The sequence below is a fragment of the Lepidochelys olivacea genome, assembly GCF_965140295.1.
Source record: "Lepidochelys olivacea isolate rLepOli2 genome assembly, chromosome: 21".
Taxonomy (NCBI): domain Eukaryota; kingdom Metazoa; phylum Chordata; order Testudines; family Cheloniidae; genus Lepidochelys; species Lepidochelys olivacea.
In genome coordinates this window covers 12,893,294-12,913,170 of record NC_140431.1, presented here as the reverse complement: position 1 = coordinate 12,913,170, position 19,877 = coordinate 12,893,294, and the positions used below count along the sequence as shown (strand labels likewise).

General features: G+C 46.5%; 1 protein-coding gene across 1 annotated transcript in view; it reads left to right on the top strand.

Annotated features, from left to right (window-relative positions):
* PROK1 (prokineticin 1) overlaps nt 1–5,902 on the top strand; it is a 30,566-nt gene extending 24,664 nt beyond the window's left edge. Inside the window, exon 4 of the mRNA XM_084611548.1 lies at nt 4,411–5,902. Within this exon, the coding sequence (XP_084467674.1) occupies nt 4,411–4,530 (120 nt within the window). The 3' untranslated portion in view covers nt 4,531–5,902. The remainder of the gene's footprint in view (nt 1–4,410) is intronic.
* The last annotated feature ends 13,975 nt before the right edge of the window (nt 5,903–19,877 follow it).

Below are 19,877 nucleotides of genomic sequence, written 5' to 3'. Positions count from 1 at the left end.
CACCAGTCGCTAAGGCCTTTGAGGGACTCTGCTAATAACTCCTCAGACATTGATCTCTTAGGAGGGAGACTCAGTAAATAATGCAGGGCTTTCTGCCCAGGATCAGCCTGCAGGAGATGGAGAAAGATTCAGAAGGGAATCAGACTTTATTAAAATCACCGCCAAGGGGAAATAAAGATACATTCTCGAGGCTTAAATTTCATAAGGGATTGTTTTGAAAAGACAGGAGATAAATGTCTGTCACCTCACCTTCCCATTTAATACCAGAAAGGAGGGAGAGAAGATGGGGGATGAGAAGGACAAATGGAGGAGAGGCGAAGGAGGAAGTTGAAGACATTGGGGAATCCAGGCCCTTTCCACCCTGACTGTTCTAATGGTGAATCTCATGGTGTCCCCTAATTTTCAGCAAAAACAGGTAACAGCTAAACGATGGCTGCTCATAGCCAAAGGATAGTTTATCCCAATAATTTGTCCTGCTCAGCTCCTTTCATTATTGAGGACCTCCATGTGCTGTATAAGTCTCCCTCTGAGGGAGGCATTATCCTCGTGTTAAAGCTAGGGGAAACTGAGGCACAGAGGTCTAGATTCTGCAACCTTTATTCAATGAGACCACTCCTGTAATGGCTGCATAATCAGAGGCTCCAGGCCAGTATCGCCAAGGACACAGCTGGGGCCAGCATGATGAGCTGTTGCAGAAATCTGTCCATTTATTCTACCGCCCAAATGGATGCCACGTTCTTTTGAATGTCTAGCCCTAAGTGGCTAGCCCAGGATCAGAGAGATGAGATGGGCTAGGCGATAGCTTTTATTGGACCAACTTCTGGGGCGGGGCGGGGGGGGAAACAAGTTTAGCAACTGTGGCTCAAAAGCGTGTCTCTCTCACCAATTAGAGATATTAGCTCACCCATCTCATCTCTCTGATGTCCTGAGACCAACACAGCTACAATCCTGCATAGCCTAGACTCATGCAGCCCCTGCTGGAGTTAGGAATAGAATCAAGGGGTGAAATCCCAACACCCCCAACCAAATCAACAGCAAAACCCCAGTTCACTTAAATAGGGCCAGGATTTCATACTGAATTTGCAAACCCCCCAGCCACTACTCTCTAGTGTGTGCTACATCCACCAGGAGATGGAGCAAGGACTCAGCAGTTCACATGGCAGGTGAAGGGTTAGAAGCAAATTTGAACCACCCTGGGGAAAGCAGAGAGCTTGCCCGAGATTATATGTTACAGAAAGAGACAAGAGGTTCCTAGGGCTCTCTAAATACATCAGGGGATAAACATCCAGGAGGGAGAAGAACCATTGAGGCTAACGGACACCGTTGGTACAAGAACAACGGAGGATAAACGGTCCAGGAATAAATGGAGGCTGGAAATTAGAAGCAGGTTTCTAACCAGCAGAGGTTCTGGAACAGCCTCGCAGTAAAAGTAGTGGGGGGTCAAACCTCCTAAGTGATTTGAAGGTGGAGTTTGGTCAGTAGATGAATGGGATTCTGATAGGGTTGCCTGTGACAGCAGGGACAGGATTTCATAATGCGGCAGGCCTATGTCCCTATGGATTCTCTAGTGTCTAGAGGCAAGGAGACAATCAGTATTCCCTTCACCCCCAGAGATCCGGTGCAATTAGTCCCCCATTCACAAACACCCACACAACAGCACATCTTACTCCAAAACTTCTCCTCCCACTACACTTCACAGGACCTGATCTTGCTCTCACGCATGTCAGCAATCAGGACCGGCTCCAGCAGAATTGGAGAGGTGAGAGGAGAATCAGGAGCACCATGCATCACAGTTGAGTTAACTCTCATGGGGGAGCAATAGCTCAGTGGTTTGAGCATTGGCCTGCTAAACCCAGGGTTGTGAGTTCAATCCTTGAGGGGGCCATTTAGGGATCTGGGGCAAAAATTGGGGATTGGTTCTGCTTTGAGCAGGGGGTGGGACTAGATGACCTCCTGAGGTCCCTTCCACCCCTGCTATTCTCTGATTCTAGGATACTCATTGTGAGCAGGTCCCAATGCAGGCAGAATGGCTGACTTTAATGGAACTTCCCCAGCTCACACCAGCTGAGGGTCTGGTTCTCCGATCCCTGTGAGAACAGGGAGCAAGTTGAAGCTAGACAATTCGGGCTGGAAATAAGGCATTCATTTTTAACAGGGGAGGGTCATTAACCACCGAAACCATCTACCGAGGGTCACGGGGGTTCTCCATCACGGACCATTCTTAAATCACGATGGGTGTTTTCCTACCAGATCTGCTCCAGGAATTATTGGGATGCAGTTCTCTGGCCGAGGTGAGACAGGGGGTCAGACTAGAGTCTTGCCCCGGGAATCTCTAAATCTATGAAAAGCGAACTAAGGGAGCCGGTGAAGTGAGCGGTAGCTCACGAAAGCTTATGCTCAGATCAATGTGTTAGTCTCTAAAGGTGCCCCAAGTCCTCTTGTTCTTTTTGCGGATACAGACTAACACGGCTGCTACTCTGAAACCTAAGAGCAGAATGAGACAAAAACAGGAGGGGGGGCCTGCTGCAAACCCCAGCACCTCTGAAAGTCAAGCTGTTCTTATGTCACTGCCCACTGGGATTGTCAAAGGAGCCAAAGTGACTTTCAAGGGAAATTGGGTGCCTTAGCCCCTCCATCCCCACTTTAAAGGCCTAACTTCACGCACCCCAGTGTAAAAGTGGGGGAGGTTTAGATTGGATATTAGGAAAAACTTTCACTAAGAGGGTGGTGAAACACTGGAATGCGTTACCTAGGGAGGTGGTAGAATCTCCTTCCTTAGAGGTTTTTAAGGTCAGGCTTGACAAAGCCCTGGCTGGGATGATTTAACTGGGAATTGGTTCTGCTTCGAGCAGGGGGTTGGACTAGATGACCTTCTAAGGTCCCTTCCAACCCTGATATTCTATAAAAAATGCTGGTTCCTAGTTTCAAGGGAAAGAGGCAGCATTGTCCAATAGTGAAAGCAGTGGGCTCTGATGCAGGACCCTTGGGTTCTGTTCCCAGCTCAGCTCAGAACTCGACCTGCAATGCACTGCAAGGCACCGACTGAAGCTCCACTTGTCTACAGAGCACGGGGAGCGTACACTGCTCTGTTCAGAACACGTACAGCGACAAGGCCCCTATCCCTAAGGGGTGACAGCCTAACAGATGCATGCGAGATGTGAGAGGACAGCCCTAGCGGCAGACAGCGGGGAAGTGCTGGGCAGGGGGATCATGCTGGGAGGCCTGTGAATCTAGCATGTTTTAAGGGAGGATCCAAAGGAGAACTGTATTTATCCACCTGTACCATCAAGACACCTGACAGCACACGACCCCTCAATAGCCGCCTGATGAGGCTCACGCTAGTTCCTCACCTGCCCTGACCCAGCCAATGGGAGTTGCACCTGCAGGCAGGGCAGCACATGCACCCCCCCGGCCACCGCTCAGGCTAGGAGCCGGACATGGCGGCTGCTTCCCGACCTGGGAGCCATGCGGTGTGGCATAGCGGCTAACAGGGAGCTGCCAGCCCTGCTGTGTAGCATGGCAGCACCACCAACTGGACAGTCAACAGCCCAGGCGGCGGTGCTGACCAGAACCGCCAGGATCCCTTTTTGACTGGGTGTTCCGGTCCAAAACTGGACACCTGATCACCCTACTCCCTGGAGTTGCCAGGCTAAATTCACTCATGACTGTAAGGAGTTCTGAGTTGAAAGCCTCAGCTGGCTGTGGTCCAAATGAGCTCCAAGAGGATACCCGAGTCAGGACCAAGCACCCAGTCCTGCAACCCTTTACTCTTGCTAGGAATCCCGTGGTCAGCAAGGGGACCCGTGCTGCCCATCAGAGCTACAGGATTAGGCCTTGATTTGCAGTGTTGCCCACTTTGACCATTTTATTGTCAGTCTGGTCGCAGCGGGTGCTTTCTCACAAGGCCCCAGCTCTTGGAGTCATGCCATTATGGGAGAATCTCAACTTCCATTTTAAAATTAGGCAGTTGCTAACCCCCATGGTTAGAGAGAAAAGCTGGTTAAACAAGACCTGGGCGCCCCCGAAAGCTCAGACACTAGGAGGCTAATTAAATGAGCCAATACTTTTTAAAAAGGCCTGTGATTTGTCAAGTCAAGTCCCTGAGTTTTGTGGGCTTGAGTCCTGAGTTTTGAGCACTTGGCGTTGACAATACTGTGCCTGACCAGTCCTATTGAAGCCAGTGGGGATTACTCACATGGCCAAAGTTATCCATTAGCTTAAGTGCTTTGCTGGATTGGGGCCAGAGTAAAGAACTTCAGGATTTGGCCCATTGTCACTGGACATGAAACACCTACAGGAAGACAGGGAGGAGTCTGTTTCACCCAGCCAAGGGTTTTCCTAGCATTGCTCTGTGGTTGAAGTTCTGACATTCTTTGCGGTGTCTTTTGTCTCTTCCATTTTCTGCTGAAGGTCCCTTTCCTTGGAAAACGCCAACACCACACCTGCCCGTGTTTGCCAAACTTTATATGCTCCAGGTTCATTGATGGCAGATTCCGGTGTTCAGTAGACTTCAAGAACATAGACTTTTAGCAAACAGGATGGAGCTTCAGAGCCCTTCCCAGCTGGAGGACCGGGCAGCACTGCTCTCTGAAATGAGCACCACCCAACACCTTTTTTAATTTCCCTTCACCACCACCAAGTATTCTACAGTGAGTGTAAAGACAAAACACAGGTAGAGGGAGATTTTCAAAGGCACAAATAACATTGAGCACTGATTAAGCACAGCCTTCAGTAGATCTCAAAATGCATTACTAAAGAGGTTAGGATCATTATCCCCATTTTATAGCTGAGAAAACTGAGGCACAAGTAGGCAAAGTGACTTACCCATGGTCACTCAGCAGACCAGTGGCAGAGACAGGAATAGCACCTGGGTCTTCTGAGGCCACATCCAGTGCTTTGTTCACTAGCGTGTGTGCACTCACCTAACTCCCATTGACTTTCAATGAGCTGGGTGCCTAACTGCCCTTTGAAAATCTCCAACATCTTCTGAAAATGTCACTCTGCATGTAAAAAAAAGTGGGGGATGCTGTCAACAATACTTCAGACCCAACATTTATTTTATATAACGGAACGAAGGGGTTTTACTAGAAAGAAAGGTTTTCAGGATTAAAAAACCCTCACTCATATGGTTAAGTGCTTACTCACCCAAATAACCCCTGTGCTGTTATTCTTAGTAAGGCATGGAGCTTATGCTTAACAGTTATGGGATGCTTGAATAAAAAGAATATAAGACCAGAGGCAGGCTGCAGCTTATGGCATCCACTGTCTGATCTGCTCCGTGCCATCTACACCAGAGCTCCACCTTGCAAAAGGAGGAGGAACTTTGGCCTCTGTAGTCAAACCCCACATCCCTGCACACCAACAGCAGCTGCTCCACGCAGTCCTGTTGTATCCAGTGGGTCTACTCTGGGAGTAAGTACTGATCAGGGTGAGTACAGGCTTTACAATCAGACTAGTGCCGGGGAATAGGAACTGAAAATAAACAGCAGGTGAAATTAACCAGCCGAGTTTCATTAACCAACCACAGTGAAATGCTAAGCTGAACAGCAGCTCTGTGGAGCTCAAAAACTTGTCTCTGTCGCCAAGCAGAGGTTGGTCCAATAAAAGCTATTACCGTGTGTGTGAGATCCTGGGACCCACACAGCTACTACAACATTGCAAACTAAATAGTGTACATTCTCCCCCCCCTGCCCCATTTCATTTTTGAAAGTCTCAGCTGGTCAGAGAAACTTTCATAGAACCATATTTTGAGAGAACATACAGGTCCATCAAATCAAAATGCTTTGCGAAATTTGGTTGTTTGCAGTGGAATCTCCTTTTAGAAGAGAATTGGAAAAAAGCTCCAACAATATCAAAATGGGAAAGACGTTTTCAGAATAAAATCTTTTGATTTGTGTTTTGTGGTGACTTGTCATTAAATTTTATTATATTAAAATATAATAAAGAATCAAAATTAAACAACTGTGTCAATTTATTGTTTAAAATCAACCTGAAATGATTGTGTCATTTGCAGAGAATTTCAATATGGTAGGTTTTTACCCTGATTTAGAACAGAGCTAAACATTGAAGTCTCAGAATCCTGCACAAAACAGAACTTCCATCCTCTGCACAGCTGTTAATCATTACAGCTTGGATTAACAGTTAGGTTTTTAAGGATAGGACCAGGTGCTAGCATCCACACACATGTTGTGTAGTAGCATACTCCACAAGCAGTCCTATTCGTTCTTCATGGGATTGTTTGCAGAATCAGCTACTACTCAACATGGGTAATAGTGGAGAGACAGACTTTAAGACCAGAATGGACAATCGTGATCGTCTTGTCTGACCTCCTGCACACTGCAGGCCACAGAACCTCACCCACCACTGCTGCCAGAGACCCCTATCCTCTGGCTGAGTTACTGAAGTCCTCAAATCGTGGTTTAAAGACTCCAAGTTACAGAGAATCCACCATTGACAGTTTAAACCAGCCCAACCCGTTTTTTATACTGTGTGTCCCTTTAATTATTGAACGGTTTGATTTCCCTTTAGGTGCTCACCCAGATACAACCTTTTATCGTAATGTTTCAGTTAAGTCTAGCATTTATTCACTAGGAGCTTGAACCAAAGTCCATTCAGGTCAGTTGCAGTATCTCCATTGACTTCAGTAGGTTTTGAATCAGTCCTTAGGGAAAGTATGTAATACAAAAAGGAAAGGTTTAGTTATTCACACCCTACTCAGCATCTGCGTAAGCTTCAGATATCCTATCATTATGATATCACAGGCTGGTCTTTACATTTAGGTCTGTCAAGCTCACTCCAAAAATATACTAAATACAATTAAATATTGTTCACTAATATATGTAGTACGTTACCTTCAGGAAATTTGATCAGTTCAGAGGCCTGTATGCACTTGTCCTTTTTAAAGGCCTGTTTAAGATCCTTCTGCATCATTTGACCTTGATTTCTGGTTTAATTTTAGCAGCTATTGCAAAATGGAGGTTTGTTTCCAAGAAGATAGAAGCAATGCAAAAAACTTTTTTGGAATGGATTCAAAAACCCTGTTCACTGGGAAAATAACATTCTGCTTGTAATATGTACGTGGGAAACCTGTGTGTTTGACTGTATTATGATAAACATACAATGGTAAAACTGTGTTTTGAGGTCTCAATTTTTATGCCATCTAGTTCAGCACTAGACCATTCATTTGTATTACGGTAGCACCCATAGGGCTGCAACTGCTGTTAGGACCCTGTTATTCTTTACAACTATAGAAAGAAAGACAGTCCTTGCTCAGAGTTTACAATCTAACTGGACAAGGCAGGCAAAGGGTGAGAGAAAGGCTGTATCTGTCTCTTTCCACTTAATTTTATCTGGAACATCAGATGAGATATTGAGTTTGCAGAGTCTTATTGACTAGGATACATCATCTTTAGTGTTATAATAGGTGAGCGGGCTGATGTGATACTTATCTGGCACTTTTCTGGGGACATGCCATGTGGATCCTAGTTCATTGTTGGAACCAAATAAAATAAGCGTTAGTGGAACGATTCTCTGTATGTACTAAAGAACTAAAGGGCTTGGCTTGAGCTAAAGGAGTAAGACCATTAGATTGTTGCAGAAGTAGGTCGTTACCCTATGATGGACCAGCTGCTAGAGCAGAACGTGACAACACATACCCTGCTAGTGAGTTTCTCATTTTGTTTTGCACACCAAGATACACTTTCAGAGCCAGATTCTCTGCTGGTGTAAATGGAAGCAACTCCATTGAATTCAAGGGACCACTATCCACTTACCCCTGTAGAATTTTGCATTCAGTCGGAATGACTGTTTTAAAACTAAAGAAAACAGCAACAAGAATGAACAGAAGTAAAGTTTGGGGTGGGAGAGAGAGAGAGAGAGAGAGCGCGCAAGCACAGTGCATGACCCCCCTCTAACAAGCTGCAGTAATGCTGAGAACAAAATGGCCACTGTCGCAGCACATAGGTGGAGTTCTTTGACATTCTAAAAAGTGCACTGTGCAGAAAAAGGAGTAATACAGTTTCACAATGACATATACCCCCATAAGGGATTATGGTCTTTAAAGTCACTGTGACGGGGTTAGGACTCACCACCACTGGCACCTCCTGCTGGTTGCTCCGGGAATTAGCTCTGTCCAGTCAGAGAGCACCTTTTTCGCATGGTGCCTTGCCCTTCGTCTGCTCTGCTGCTTCAGGGATCCTTGTTGCTCCCCGCTCAGCAGCATCCTCTTCAGGACACTGCCCTCCGGCAGTACCCACTGCTCCAGTCTCACCCCCTTCCGGGGTCTGGTGTTATCGGCAGTACACGATCTGCACCTTGTTGGAGTGGCTTGCTGCAGCCTCCAAGCCTAGCCCCTTATCACCGGGACCAGCCACAGCCTGGATGGGGCCACGCTCCTCTTCAGCCTGGTGTAGCACAAGGGGAAGGGGGGGGAGCCAGGCCCACCCACTACTCTGGGTCCCAACCCAGGGACCCTCTAGTGGCAGCCTCCCTGCCCTCCTTCTCTCCCCTGTCCTGCTATTGTCCCTGGGCCACTTCCCCTTCAGCCCTATGCACCTGCCTGGCCTAGGCCAGCAGCCTGGGTTTTCCTTGGCCAGAGCTCCCCAGCTCTGCTCTGCTCTGTCCAAGGTGCTACCTTTCCACAAAGGAGCCTGTCCTCCTCCCTTGCCAGTCAGGGAGAGACTGCCTGCTCCCTCCCTGGGCAGCCTTTATATATGGCTGAGCCTGGCTCTGATTGGCTGTCTCTCACTCAGCCTCTGATGGGCTCCTTAGCAGGCCTTCTCTGATTGGCCGCCCATGTGCACCGCCTCCCTGGCCTGCTGAAGCCCCACCTAGTAAAGGAGTGGGGCAGCCACCCCACTACAGTTACCCTAAGGGCTTAAATGAGACTAGGATCGTACCTAGGTCTCATGCCATCTGCACTGGGGTGAATTTCACTAGACATGAGGACTGGTTGTAAAACTGAGGGTTTTTAATTCCCCTGCCAGAAATTTCAAACAATACATTTGTTCAGGTTTTATTATTTTGTTTCTCCCCCATCCCCACACACGCTTGTCACAGGACGTTTGAAAAGTTTGGTTTTTGTTTCTTTTCAATTCTAATAAAAATTGTTGTTCCATTTCCGTTCTGGAAAAATATCAAGCCGAAAAGTGCACCTCAACCCCGAAAACATGGTTGCAGTTAAACATTTCCCATTGAAAAAAAAAAATAAAATGTAGCCTGGAAGTGACATTTTCCTGTAAAACCCTGTTTTTCGGTCAAAATGTGGACAAGCTCTACTCGACATGCGTAGCAGACATACCCGTCATCCTGAGTCACTTATCTTACTCCAGACGTTTTCCTTTATCGAACACATGCTTGTTTCTGTTGCCACCTCGTGGAGGGAGCATTTTATTCTTCAACCGTATTGAAGCGAAGACCTTGGAGAAGGTGGAATTATCCAGAAAGCTAATCTATGCATAGGTGCTGGAACTAGGGGGCTGCCACACCCCCTGGCTTCAAGTGGTTTCCATCATATACAGGGTTTATGGTTTGGGTCAATGGCTCTCAGCCCGCCCCCCCCCATAAAAACTGTTCTGGCACCCCCGAATCTATGGCATTTTTATGAGCATCTCTGTATTATGAAAACTGACTAAAGTAGCAATGTTATAGCATTTAGACACCCAACATAGAGGAGACTGAATTACACAAACCCTTAAATAGATGGACACATGAATATGCTGGTCGCAGATTTACATTAGGACTGGAAAGGACCCAGAATACGGCATTTTCTAGACCATCTCCAATAGGTACCCATCAAGCAGAAACTTAGAGGTCACTAGCAATTTTGGTTCCACCATCTTTTTCAGAAAGGTGCGCTACTAAACATTGTATTCAGAGAAACTGATTGTAATGACAATATAGAAGATAAGGAGCTTACTAACAATAGTGTTATATACACCCACCTATAGGCCAGAATCCTTGGTATAATTCAGTCCTAAGCCTTTAAAACATGTAAGACAGCAGATGCTGTCTGTTTCACACATAGGAGATGTAGGTTGAGTCACTATAACTGCTAACTAGTTAGATTTAATGACATACTCTTCCTAAGTTGTGAAGTAACTTCCTCTTTTACCTTTGTCTTCAATTTTACAAGCTTTAAACTTATCATTTGTAACAGAGATACTGCATCAAATAGTATGGCTTGATCTACTGCAGGGGTTCTCAAACTGGGGGTCGGGATCCCTCAGGGGGGTCATGAGGTTATTACATGGGTGGTTGTGAGCCGTCAGCCTCCACCCCAGACCCTGCTTTGCCTCCAGCATTTATAAGGGTGTTAAATATATTTAAAAGGTGTTTTTAATTTATAAGGGGGGGGGTCACACTCAGAGGCTTGCTATGTGCAAAACGTGCAAAGATCATCTAAAGAGAGCAGGAGATAAAATTGTCTTGCCCTTCATTTCCTTTACTTTTATTAAAAAATGCCCCAAACATTTCATTGGGCCTACTTTTTTAAAAAATAGACTTTTCTGATTAGCTGAAAATTCCAAACCGTTTTGGTTCAACCCAAACAGATTCCCATCCCCCACCCCCCCTGTTTTTCAGGGCTGCCAGTGAATTGAAAAATCAGTTATTTGTCCAGCTCTAGTCAGGACCTAAACCTGGACAGTTTTGAAGATAAAAATCAACACCATGAAATGCACCCAGAAATGAATGTAAAGCCGGGGGGAGAATTAGTGTAATATGCTCCCCACACAGTGGTCCACTGAATGGGGAGAGACATGTTCTGCAGTAGCTGTAGCCTCTGGATGGTCTTCAGAAGTAAGTGCTATAAATAAACAAGAACCTAATAAATAAGTGCTTCTGAATTCTACGGTGATGCTCCCAAACACTGCAGCTTCTGACAGGGTAAGGACACGTAGGACACAAAGTAGTAACCCTGTCTGGGGCTCGGACAGTGGATAAATTATGGCAAGGCCTGGATCAGAGAGAAATATCGAAGCAAACGCAGATGGAAAGAGGTGCTTTATCACCCCCAAGTGATGCTACCTGGGACTGCAGGAGGAATCAGGGATCCAGACCCATCTACAGCCTGTGGTGAAGATGGGGAGAGGTAAGTCCCCAGCTGTACCATACTCTCTAGATGTTTCAGCTGATCTATCAGCATCATCTTCATTTTGTTCAGCCTTAGATTTAGCCAGATTTCTATCAGCCATTCCCCCAAGCTCACCCAGGCCCTGGGATTTCACACTATCTTTACAACTTGAGGGGGGACACGTAGAACCTGGTTGGAGCTCCGAAGAGAAAACCCAGGGGATGGATGAACAATTACGCACATCCATCCTTTGTGTGAAAAAAGAACAAACAATGAAGCAAGAACCCATGTTCTCCTGCCAGGGAAATCAATAGAACCTCATCATCAAGGGTATCAAAGGCTGCTATCTAGAGGTTAATTGCATTGTTTACTGACATGCCAAGCTCAGTTCTTCTGCACTTATGTGTCACTTGCTATTTAATGTTCTCTTTGTGTCGTTGCAAACCCGGGTTGCTTCCGATATACCAGAAAAGTTTTCCCTCTTTGAAAGTCATCAAATGCATGCCTGGGATTGAAGTGGAAAGCTCCGCATCTCATTATAAATTGATGTTCTAGTTATTAATATTTGATGCAAAAAATTGTGCATGTAATATCCATATAAAAAAATCCAGCCTCAAACCACCAAGTAAATTAGCCTCCGCATTTTATCATGAGTGCATTTGCTTCACTTCATGCACTGCAAGAATTGGTGAACCCAGAAACAGTAAAAACCAGTTAGCAAAAGAGAAATCCACCTGGTCTTGCTTTAGTTCATTCTGGGCCCAAACCTGGTTGAATTTGGTGGAGGGCTGACAGGATCAGGCCCTCAGACTCAGGTTGTATCTACTCTGCAGTCAGAAGCGAGACCGTAAAACTCGCCTGTGTTAAATAGTCCTGTGATGCTCGTAAACCTTCCCAAGCTTCATAATGGCCACATCTCCCACTAGAGAAGCTACATTCAATCCCTGAACAATATATAAACTTTGCATTTATAATTCAGTGGACTCCAAAACTATTTAAACTCAATTCAGTAACATCTCCCAAAGATATTGCAGGAAATTGCCATATCTGTCACAATGAATCTGTTACAGGCCTAGCTGCAGAATCTTGCTTCTTTAATTCAAGCTGTAGCTGCTAATGCTTTTAGCTCTGGAGGTGCCAGGTTCAATCCCAGCTGCGCTGGCCAAGGTGGCAGCCATCAGATAAATGGGGGACTGTCTGGGCTTCGAGTCACTGTGCATCTCAGATGAGCTTCCTTTAGTAGCCTTATTAAATTACTGTATGTGTGAATGTCCCATGGCAGAACCTGCCCCACAAAATGCATACAATATTGAGCTAAGGTCCAAACCCTGAGCCACTTGCTCAGACCTTTAGATTACCCACTCCTGGAACGAGAGCACAAAAACCACAAGGCTAGGGGCCTAGCCTCTATTCACTAGTTCCAGTCTAGCCCCTCTTTACTCCAGAGAATGATTTTCAAACCTGGCGTGACTGACCCATTGCTTAAGCATCCCCCATTGACATCAGTGGAGTGACACCCGCTTTTATAATATTCCGCGCCCATGGAAAGGATCTCAGGGCTGGTCTGCATGGTAAAGTTATACCGGTAGAAGCGAATATGCAAATTTAAAGTGATGCAGTAATATCAGTGTAACCTTCTGTGTACACACACTTATTCCAGGAGGTGTCTTTTTTCAGTTTAGTTTGTTAGTTGGTTCCGTTTATACCAGAATCAGATAGGGGATTATGCCAACATAACTATACCAGTATAATTCTACTGGTAAAACTCTCCCATGTAGACAAGGCCTCATTCTCTCTCAAATTCTATAAGCTTTACAACAGTCTCTATAGAGCCCTGTTACTTATCGCCATTCAAGTCACTGGGTAGGACACACACGGCCAGATTCTCAACTTGTGTAAGTTGTTGTAACTCAGTTAAAGTCAATGGAGCTAGGACCAGCTGGGGATCTGGCAATGGCACCTGTTCCAAAGCCACTGAAAGACTCCCATTCGCTTCAACGGACTTTGGATCAGATTTGTATTGGTGCCTTTAGACAGGTCCAGCTCCTGAAGTCTGTGCTGGGTCAGATCTCTCAGTGCAGTCAGTGGGAGCCGGCATGAGTAAGGGCAGAACATACAGTGAGCGAAAGGCTCAGGATCTGAGCCCGAGAACATGTGTTTGTGTTCCATTGTCAGGGTTTAATTCTTAGGAAAAAGTTCTAAAGCACCACCTGCATCGTTAAGATTTGAATCATTTCAAACTCAAGCACACCCTTTGTTTTGGCAACTGCTCAGCATCACAGCAAATGGCCTGGCGATTGCTGGCTGCCAGGCGATTGCGGATACGGGCACTTTCCTCTGGGCTGTGCTAACACCTGCCAGCAGCAGCATACAGAATGCCACAGGGGCCATGCCGGGCCAGATCCCTTCTTAAAAGCTTTGTCACGGCATCTATGTACTGCCCTGCAAAGGGGCAGGGTCCCTTCCCCATTCTCAGCAGGGCATGCCGACCCTGACTAAGCCTAGGCCTTGACTCCCTGCTAACTCCAAACCAGTAATGCAGCTTATACGTTAGCCCAAGCTTGGTTATTCCTAGCGTTTCCCCGCCAGACCGCCTCTGTCCTAGCTCCCTGGTTCCTGCTGGTCCAAAGAGCCACTTCCACTCCCCTTTGTAGCCTGACTGGAGTGAATGGGGCCTGCCTGCCAGTGTGACGCAGTAGTAATTACTCTACATTTAACACAGGGTTTTAGTGTCTGAGTTTAGCCGCTCAGCAGAAGAGTCCAGCATTTCTAAACTGGGCTGTCATGGGGCTCACTCACCGCTAGGGCACCTCCTCCTGGCTGCTCTGCGGATTGGCTCCATCCAGGTCTGATGCCCCGTTCCTTTGTTTGCTCTGGCCACAGTTGCACACACTCTCTAGGAGTCAGCAAGCTCCCTCTTTCCTTCTTCATGGCTTGGCCCTCCAGCCAGTCACTACTTCTTTTCCTCTGCTGTGGGTAGCAAAGTCTCTCCTGGAAATCCTCTAACCTAAGACTATGCCACTTTCCCCATGGCAGGTAGGGGAACACAGGCCTGCCCACTGCCCCGGGCTCCAGCACAAGGATTCTCTATCCAGCAAGCAGAGTCTGCTTCTCCCAGACCTCATCACGCCTTCCCTGCTCGGTGTTCTGGCCAGACTCAAACTCCCAGAGATTAACTACAGGCTACTTCTCCTACAGCCCTTTCTAGGCTCAGCTTCTAGCTTTGTCCCAGGCAGCCTATAGCTGCTCAGCTGAACTTCATCTGTCCTTAGGCCTGCCAGCCTAATTCTCCCCTGGGTGCAGCCTACTAAGTTAATTAGCCCCTTCCAAGCTATCTTAACCCCTTCAGGTGAAATGTGGCATGAACACTCCATCACAAGGGTAAGTTTACACTGCAATACAAAACCATTGCACCAAGTCTCAGAGCCTGGGCAGCTGCCACGGGCTTGTGGAGTTCAGCCTGTGGGGCTAAAAACTGCAGTCTAGACATTCAGGCTCGGGCCGGAGCCCAGGCTTCAACTCGAGTCCAAATGTCTATACTGCAATTTTATAGCCCTGCAGCCCAAGCCCTTCAAGCCCAAGTCAGCTGGCTCAGGTCAGCCACAGCTGTGCCACGCGGGTCTATTATCACTGTGTAGACTTAGAGTCTGCCAGCCTGGGAGCGTCTATGAGCCCTGTTCCTTTTGTTCTCAGAGCTCCTGCTGTCTGTTACTCCTCCTGTGCTCCCTTATTGGGTTCTCTTGCTTTCATTCTTCTTGTTCCTGTCTGTCATCTTAAACAGCAATTGCCTCTGAAGTATTTTATAGCCCTTTGCAAATAAGTCTCTGTGCATGGAAAACCAGTAATACCTCATTCTGTTCCACCAAGGACGTCACTGGAGTTACACCAGTATAACTAGGGGAGGAATTTGGCCCCAGACCATATTTTAACACTACATGATCTGAGTCCACTATTGGGCTTTTTGCGGCAGGGGGTTGGCTGAGGACCAGAAGGTCTGGGTATATTTGGCCAAACCGGACAGTCTCTATGCAAAAGAATAAATGGACACAAATCTGACATCAGGTATCATAACATTCAAAAACCAGTAGGAGAACACTTCAATCTCTCTGGTCACTCAATAACAGACCTCAAAGTGGCAATTCTTCAACAAAAAAACTTCAAAAACAAACTCCAACGTGAAGCTACAGAACTGGAATTAATTTGCAAACTGGATACCATCAGATTAGGCCTGAACAGAGACTGGGAGTGGTTGGGTCATTACAAAACCTAAACTTAATTTCCCCAATACCTATTTCTCCCTACTGTTACTCACACCTTCTTGTCAACTGTCTGGAATGGGCGACTATCTTACCACTTCAAAAGTTATTTTTCCTCCTGCTGTTAATTGATTTACCTCATTAGACTGACCTCACACTTGATAAAGCAACCCCCCATCCTTTCATGTACTTATACCTGCTCCTGTATTTTCACTCCATGCATCTGATGAAGTGGGTTCTAGCCCACAAAAGCTTATGCCCAAATAAATTGGTTAGTCTCTAAGGTGCCACAAGGACTCCTTGTTGTTTTGGGGTATATTTTGTTATCTCCATTATATCTGTGGTTGTCTAGCTATTTATGGGATGATTATCAGGATAAGAAAAGGAGTACTTGTGGCACCTTAGAGACTAACCAATTTATTTGAGCATAAGCTTTCGTGAGCTACAGCTCACTTCATCGGATAGCTCATGAAAGCTGATGCTCAAATAAATTGGTTAGTCTCTAAGGTGCCACAAGTACTCCTTTTCTTTTTGCAAATACAGACTAACACGGCTGTTACTCTGAAATCTATCAGGATAAGGTAACCTGAAGAGCAGGCTCCAGTGGGCTGGCATCAGTCTCCAGGAACTCGAGCAAATGGCTCAGAACAGGACTCACTGGTGGTCTCTGACAAGATCAGCATGTAACAGGTTCGAGCAGCATCGACAAAATCATCTGCAGGCTGAAAGGCACCGCAGAGCTGCATCATCAAACGTCCCAGATATGGACTTCCCAAGCCCTCTGTCTATCAGGGTTCAGGCTTCAGTGTCATATGTGTAGCCATAGATGAGAACTGTGACAATATTGTCGTTGCCATCAGCGATGGACTACCAACCACCAGGATGGGGTGCTGATGATCATCTGGATTGTTTATTCTTGTAACAGGCCATCAGCGCATTGGATGGGTTCGTTTGTTCAAACAAATCATGAAGATTTCAGGCTAAAGCCAAACCCTGTGAAGCTTGCCCACCTTCATCTTTTATGCTCAGCACGGTGGGCTCATTGTTTCTTTCATAAGAGGATTCCCTTCTTGTCCCCTCTAGTATGACATTACCTACAGCAACCTGATCATGCCTGATGTTGTCTTTGTCATCAACGGGATGCAGTTTCCTCTGATTCCTTCAGCCTATGTAAACCAGGTAGGAGAGGGAACCTTTTCCCCAAGCAGTGCAAGAGCACAGGGCGGCACTGTGCACATGGGAACCACTGTGACATTAACAAGCAGTGCGATCAATGGCAGTACGATTGTATTTTAACGACTAGTAAGGTTGCACTAACCTGTGATGATGTCTCTGAGGACACTCTGTCTGGTCTGTAGTTGGTAACATTGTTATATTAAACAATAAATAAAGCATCCGTAGTTTAGAATTTGTTAAAGACACATTGGTTTATACGCAAAGTAAGCAATAGAACAGCCCAAAGTTCAAACTGTTTATACAGCCAGAGGCTGATACCCTCACACTGAGTAGCACCTTACTTTCCAAGCAGATGCACTGAAGTCCATGGGCTGGATCCTCAGCAGTTGTCAATCACCAATGCGCCATGGAAGTCAAGGGAGTGATGCCACCTTTCATCACCTGAGAATCTGGCCATATCTTACGTGCTATTATCCACATTTTGCACATGGGGAACTGAGGCACAGAACGGCTGAAGCCCAGATTGTTAAAGGTATTCAGGCATTGTTCTTTTCAGCATTGCTACACCTAACTCATTTTCAAAAGTGACTTAGGAATTAAGTTAGGGGCTTAATTCCCTTTAAAAATCTGGCCCTAAGTGACACAGAAAATCGGTGTAGAGACAGGCCCTGAACCCAGCTCCCCCAAGTCATACATCAGGGCCCTAACCACTGGACCACACTTCCTTAGCAAGATGCCTGCTGAAGTAAGGCAGGGCCTGCAGATTGTTATTTAAAGTGTGTAGAGGAATTGGTTCCCCTCCCCTTAGTCCCTGACGCTTCTCTTCCCTTCTCGGGTGCGTCTCCCACCAGCAGCTTGACGCCCTCCAACTGGGGAGCTCCTACATCTACCCCCTTCCAAATTTGAGTGGTGTTGCAACTTGGCCTGCAGGGTCACATCACCGATCAGGTTTGGCCTTGCCAAAAGGTGGTCAGACCATGGCCCGGTTGGCCCTCCCAGGCTCCGTGGCCTATGAAGTAAGCTGCTATTCATCATCATAATCAGACCCATAATGGCCTATATTCCATATAGAAAAACTACACCAAGAGAACATTAAGGCTGCTCAGCTAAGCACTCTGAAGTCAGGGAATGGCAAAGTTAAGACTGGACACACAACCTTAATTCTGACACCTTCTGTCTAAACATTACCTGTATAAGACAACCTTTAATCACATGATCACAAACTGCTTCTCAAATAGTATAAATAGAGTATTATACCATATTTTTTGCTCAAACTTTCCAGAATCATTTACCAAGCCTGGAAAATTTCAGCCCCAAAAGTAAAAATTTCAGAAAAGGAAACGTTTAAAGTTATGAATGAACACTTGAAAACAGGGGCTTGGAATGGACACACTTGGGCAACCTCAGCCTTATTCATGGCTCCATCTCCAGCTATAATACAAAAAGAAACCCACTGACAATACAATCTGTGGGTGAACTCCCGCCCCACTCAAGCCAATGGGGGTTTTGCCATTGACATCAATGGAGCCAGTATCCCACCTTATGTATCTATCACCAACCACCATAGTATCTGGGTCCTAGATTCATGCATGACTAGTACAAACGAATCTGTATTGCAATGAGAATGATACAGGATTACATAAAGCAAAGAACAAAAGATGGGCTAAGATGAACCCCTGGATCTCTCACACCCTTCCAAATGTCAAGATGTTGAAAAAGCCAGATCTGGATCCAAATTTTGGGCCTTGAGTCCAGACTGTAGATCCTAGTTTAGAATCAGTTTCAGGCAGAGGTGAAAGTAAGCCGGTGCGGTCAGGTACGGCGTACCAGTGAGAGTCGATGCACAGCCAACTGTACCAGCAGGAGGCAGCTTCCCCAGGTGGACAATTTAAAAGGGCCCTGGGCTCTCAGCAGTGGCTGGAGCCCCTGGCCCTTTAAATTTCCGCCAGAGCCCTGCTGCCGGAGCCCTGGGGTAGCGGCGGCGGCCGGGAGTCCCGGGGCTCTGGCAGCGATTTAAAAGGGCCCAGGGCTCTGGCTGTGGTAGCAGCGGCCGGGAACCCCAGGCCCTTTAAATCACCGCTGGAGCCCTCTGGTAGTGACAGTGGCAGCTGGGAGCCCCAGTGCTCCAGTGGTGATTTAAAGGGCCCAGGGATTTAAAGGCCCCGCCCCTTCCGCCCGGGGCCACGCCCCTTCCGCCCGAGGTGCCCCCCACATACACCTTGCTCAGGACCCTGGCCCTGAGTTCCGGTAAGTCCCTTAAGTTATTTTCACCCCTGGTTTCAGGGTAAGGTTCAAACAAGGCACACACTGGGCCACTGGGTAAATTGGTTGGATAAAGATCCAACCTGAGCCTTCCTTAAGCCAAACCTGAATGAAACTGCTTTTACACAGGGGGAAGGGATTGGAGATCAGGATTTCGTAGCTCTGGTCTCCTGAAGTATCATAGTTTTGCCTGGTGGCTCAGAATCCACCAGTTGAAGGCTTTGTAGCTTGTGGGCTTGAGAATGGAGACATTCTTTAGTGACACAGCAGAAGCGTTTAATGAGACTCTGTCAACCCCTTTCCTCTGTGTCTGGGACCAGGGGAGGAGAACAGCACTGAAAACCAATAAAGAGAGGCCAGGCAAAGGAGATCAATCCCACGTCACTTTCTGCTGGTGGGATGGGACAGCGTTTTGCTGAGGATCCTGGAACAGAAAGAAAAGGAAGCAAAGTATGAATCAGGCACTGGAGATAGAATCCTGGAGTGCAGGGCCAGCCTTACACATCAGCAGCACAATGTGGACATCAGGGTGGGCGAATCTGGCTATAAAATGATAACGCTCTGTGGGTATCCTCTGCCATTAAAAAGCCACTGGTGGCATTCAGACTCCCAATAAAGCCACTACTGAAATTATCTGCTGGCTAGAGATGGTTGGACATTTTTAAATTAGCAAAAATTTGTCAACATTTTTTCCTGGCAAAAATTTGGCCCTTTTTTGTTTTGCAAAAATGTGGCATAATATTTTTGACAAAAATTTGGCACCCTTTATTTTTGCTGGAGAGGTGGAGTGGCAAAAATTTGGCACCAAAAACGCATCAAAAACACTTTGCCGACATTTGTGACTGTTTTTTTTTTTTTTTATACCTATACCAACTTCCTGAGTGGTCGCAATGCTTCAAAAATTCAAAATGTTGGTGACAATTTTTCTTGAAAATGTTTGCAAAATGTCATTCCGTATTTTTCTCCCGATGGCCTAACCCATTCGGTTTTTACCGCAAAGGGGGCAAAACCCAGGGCTCAGCTGTACCAGTGTGAACCCTGTCCTCCACAAGGAGACTTGCTATATGGACTGGGTGAGCTTTGGCAAGGCTTGCAGTACCTTATCGATGGAG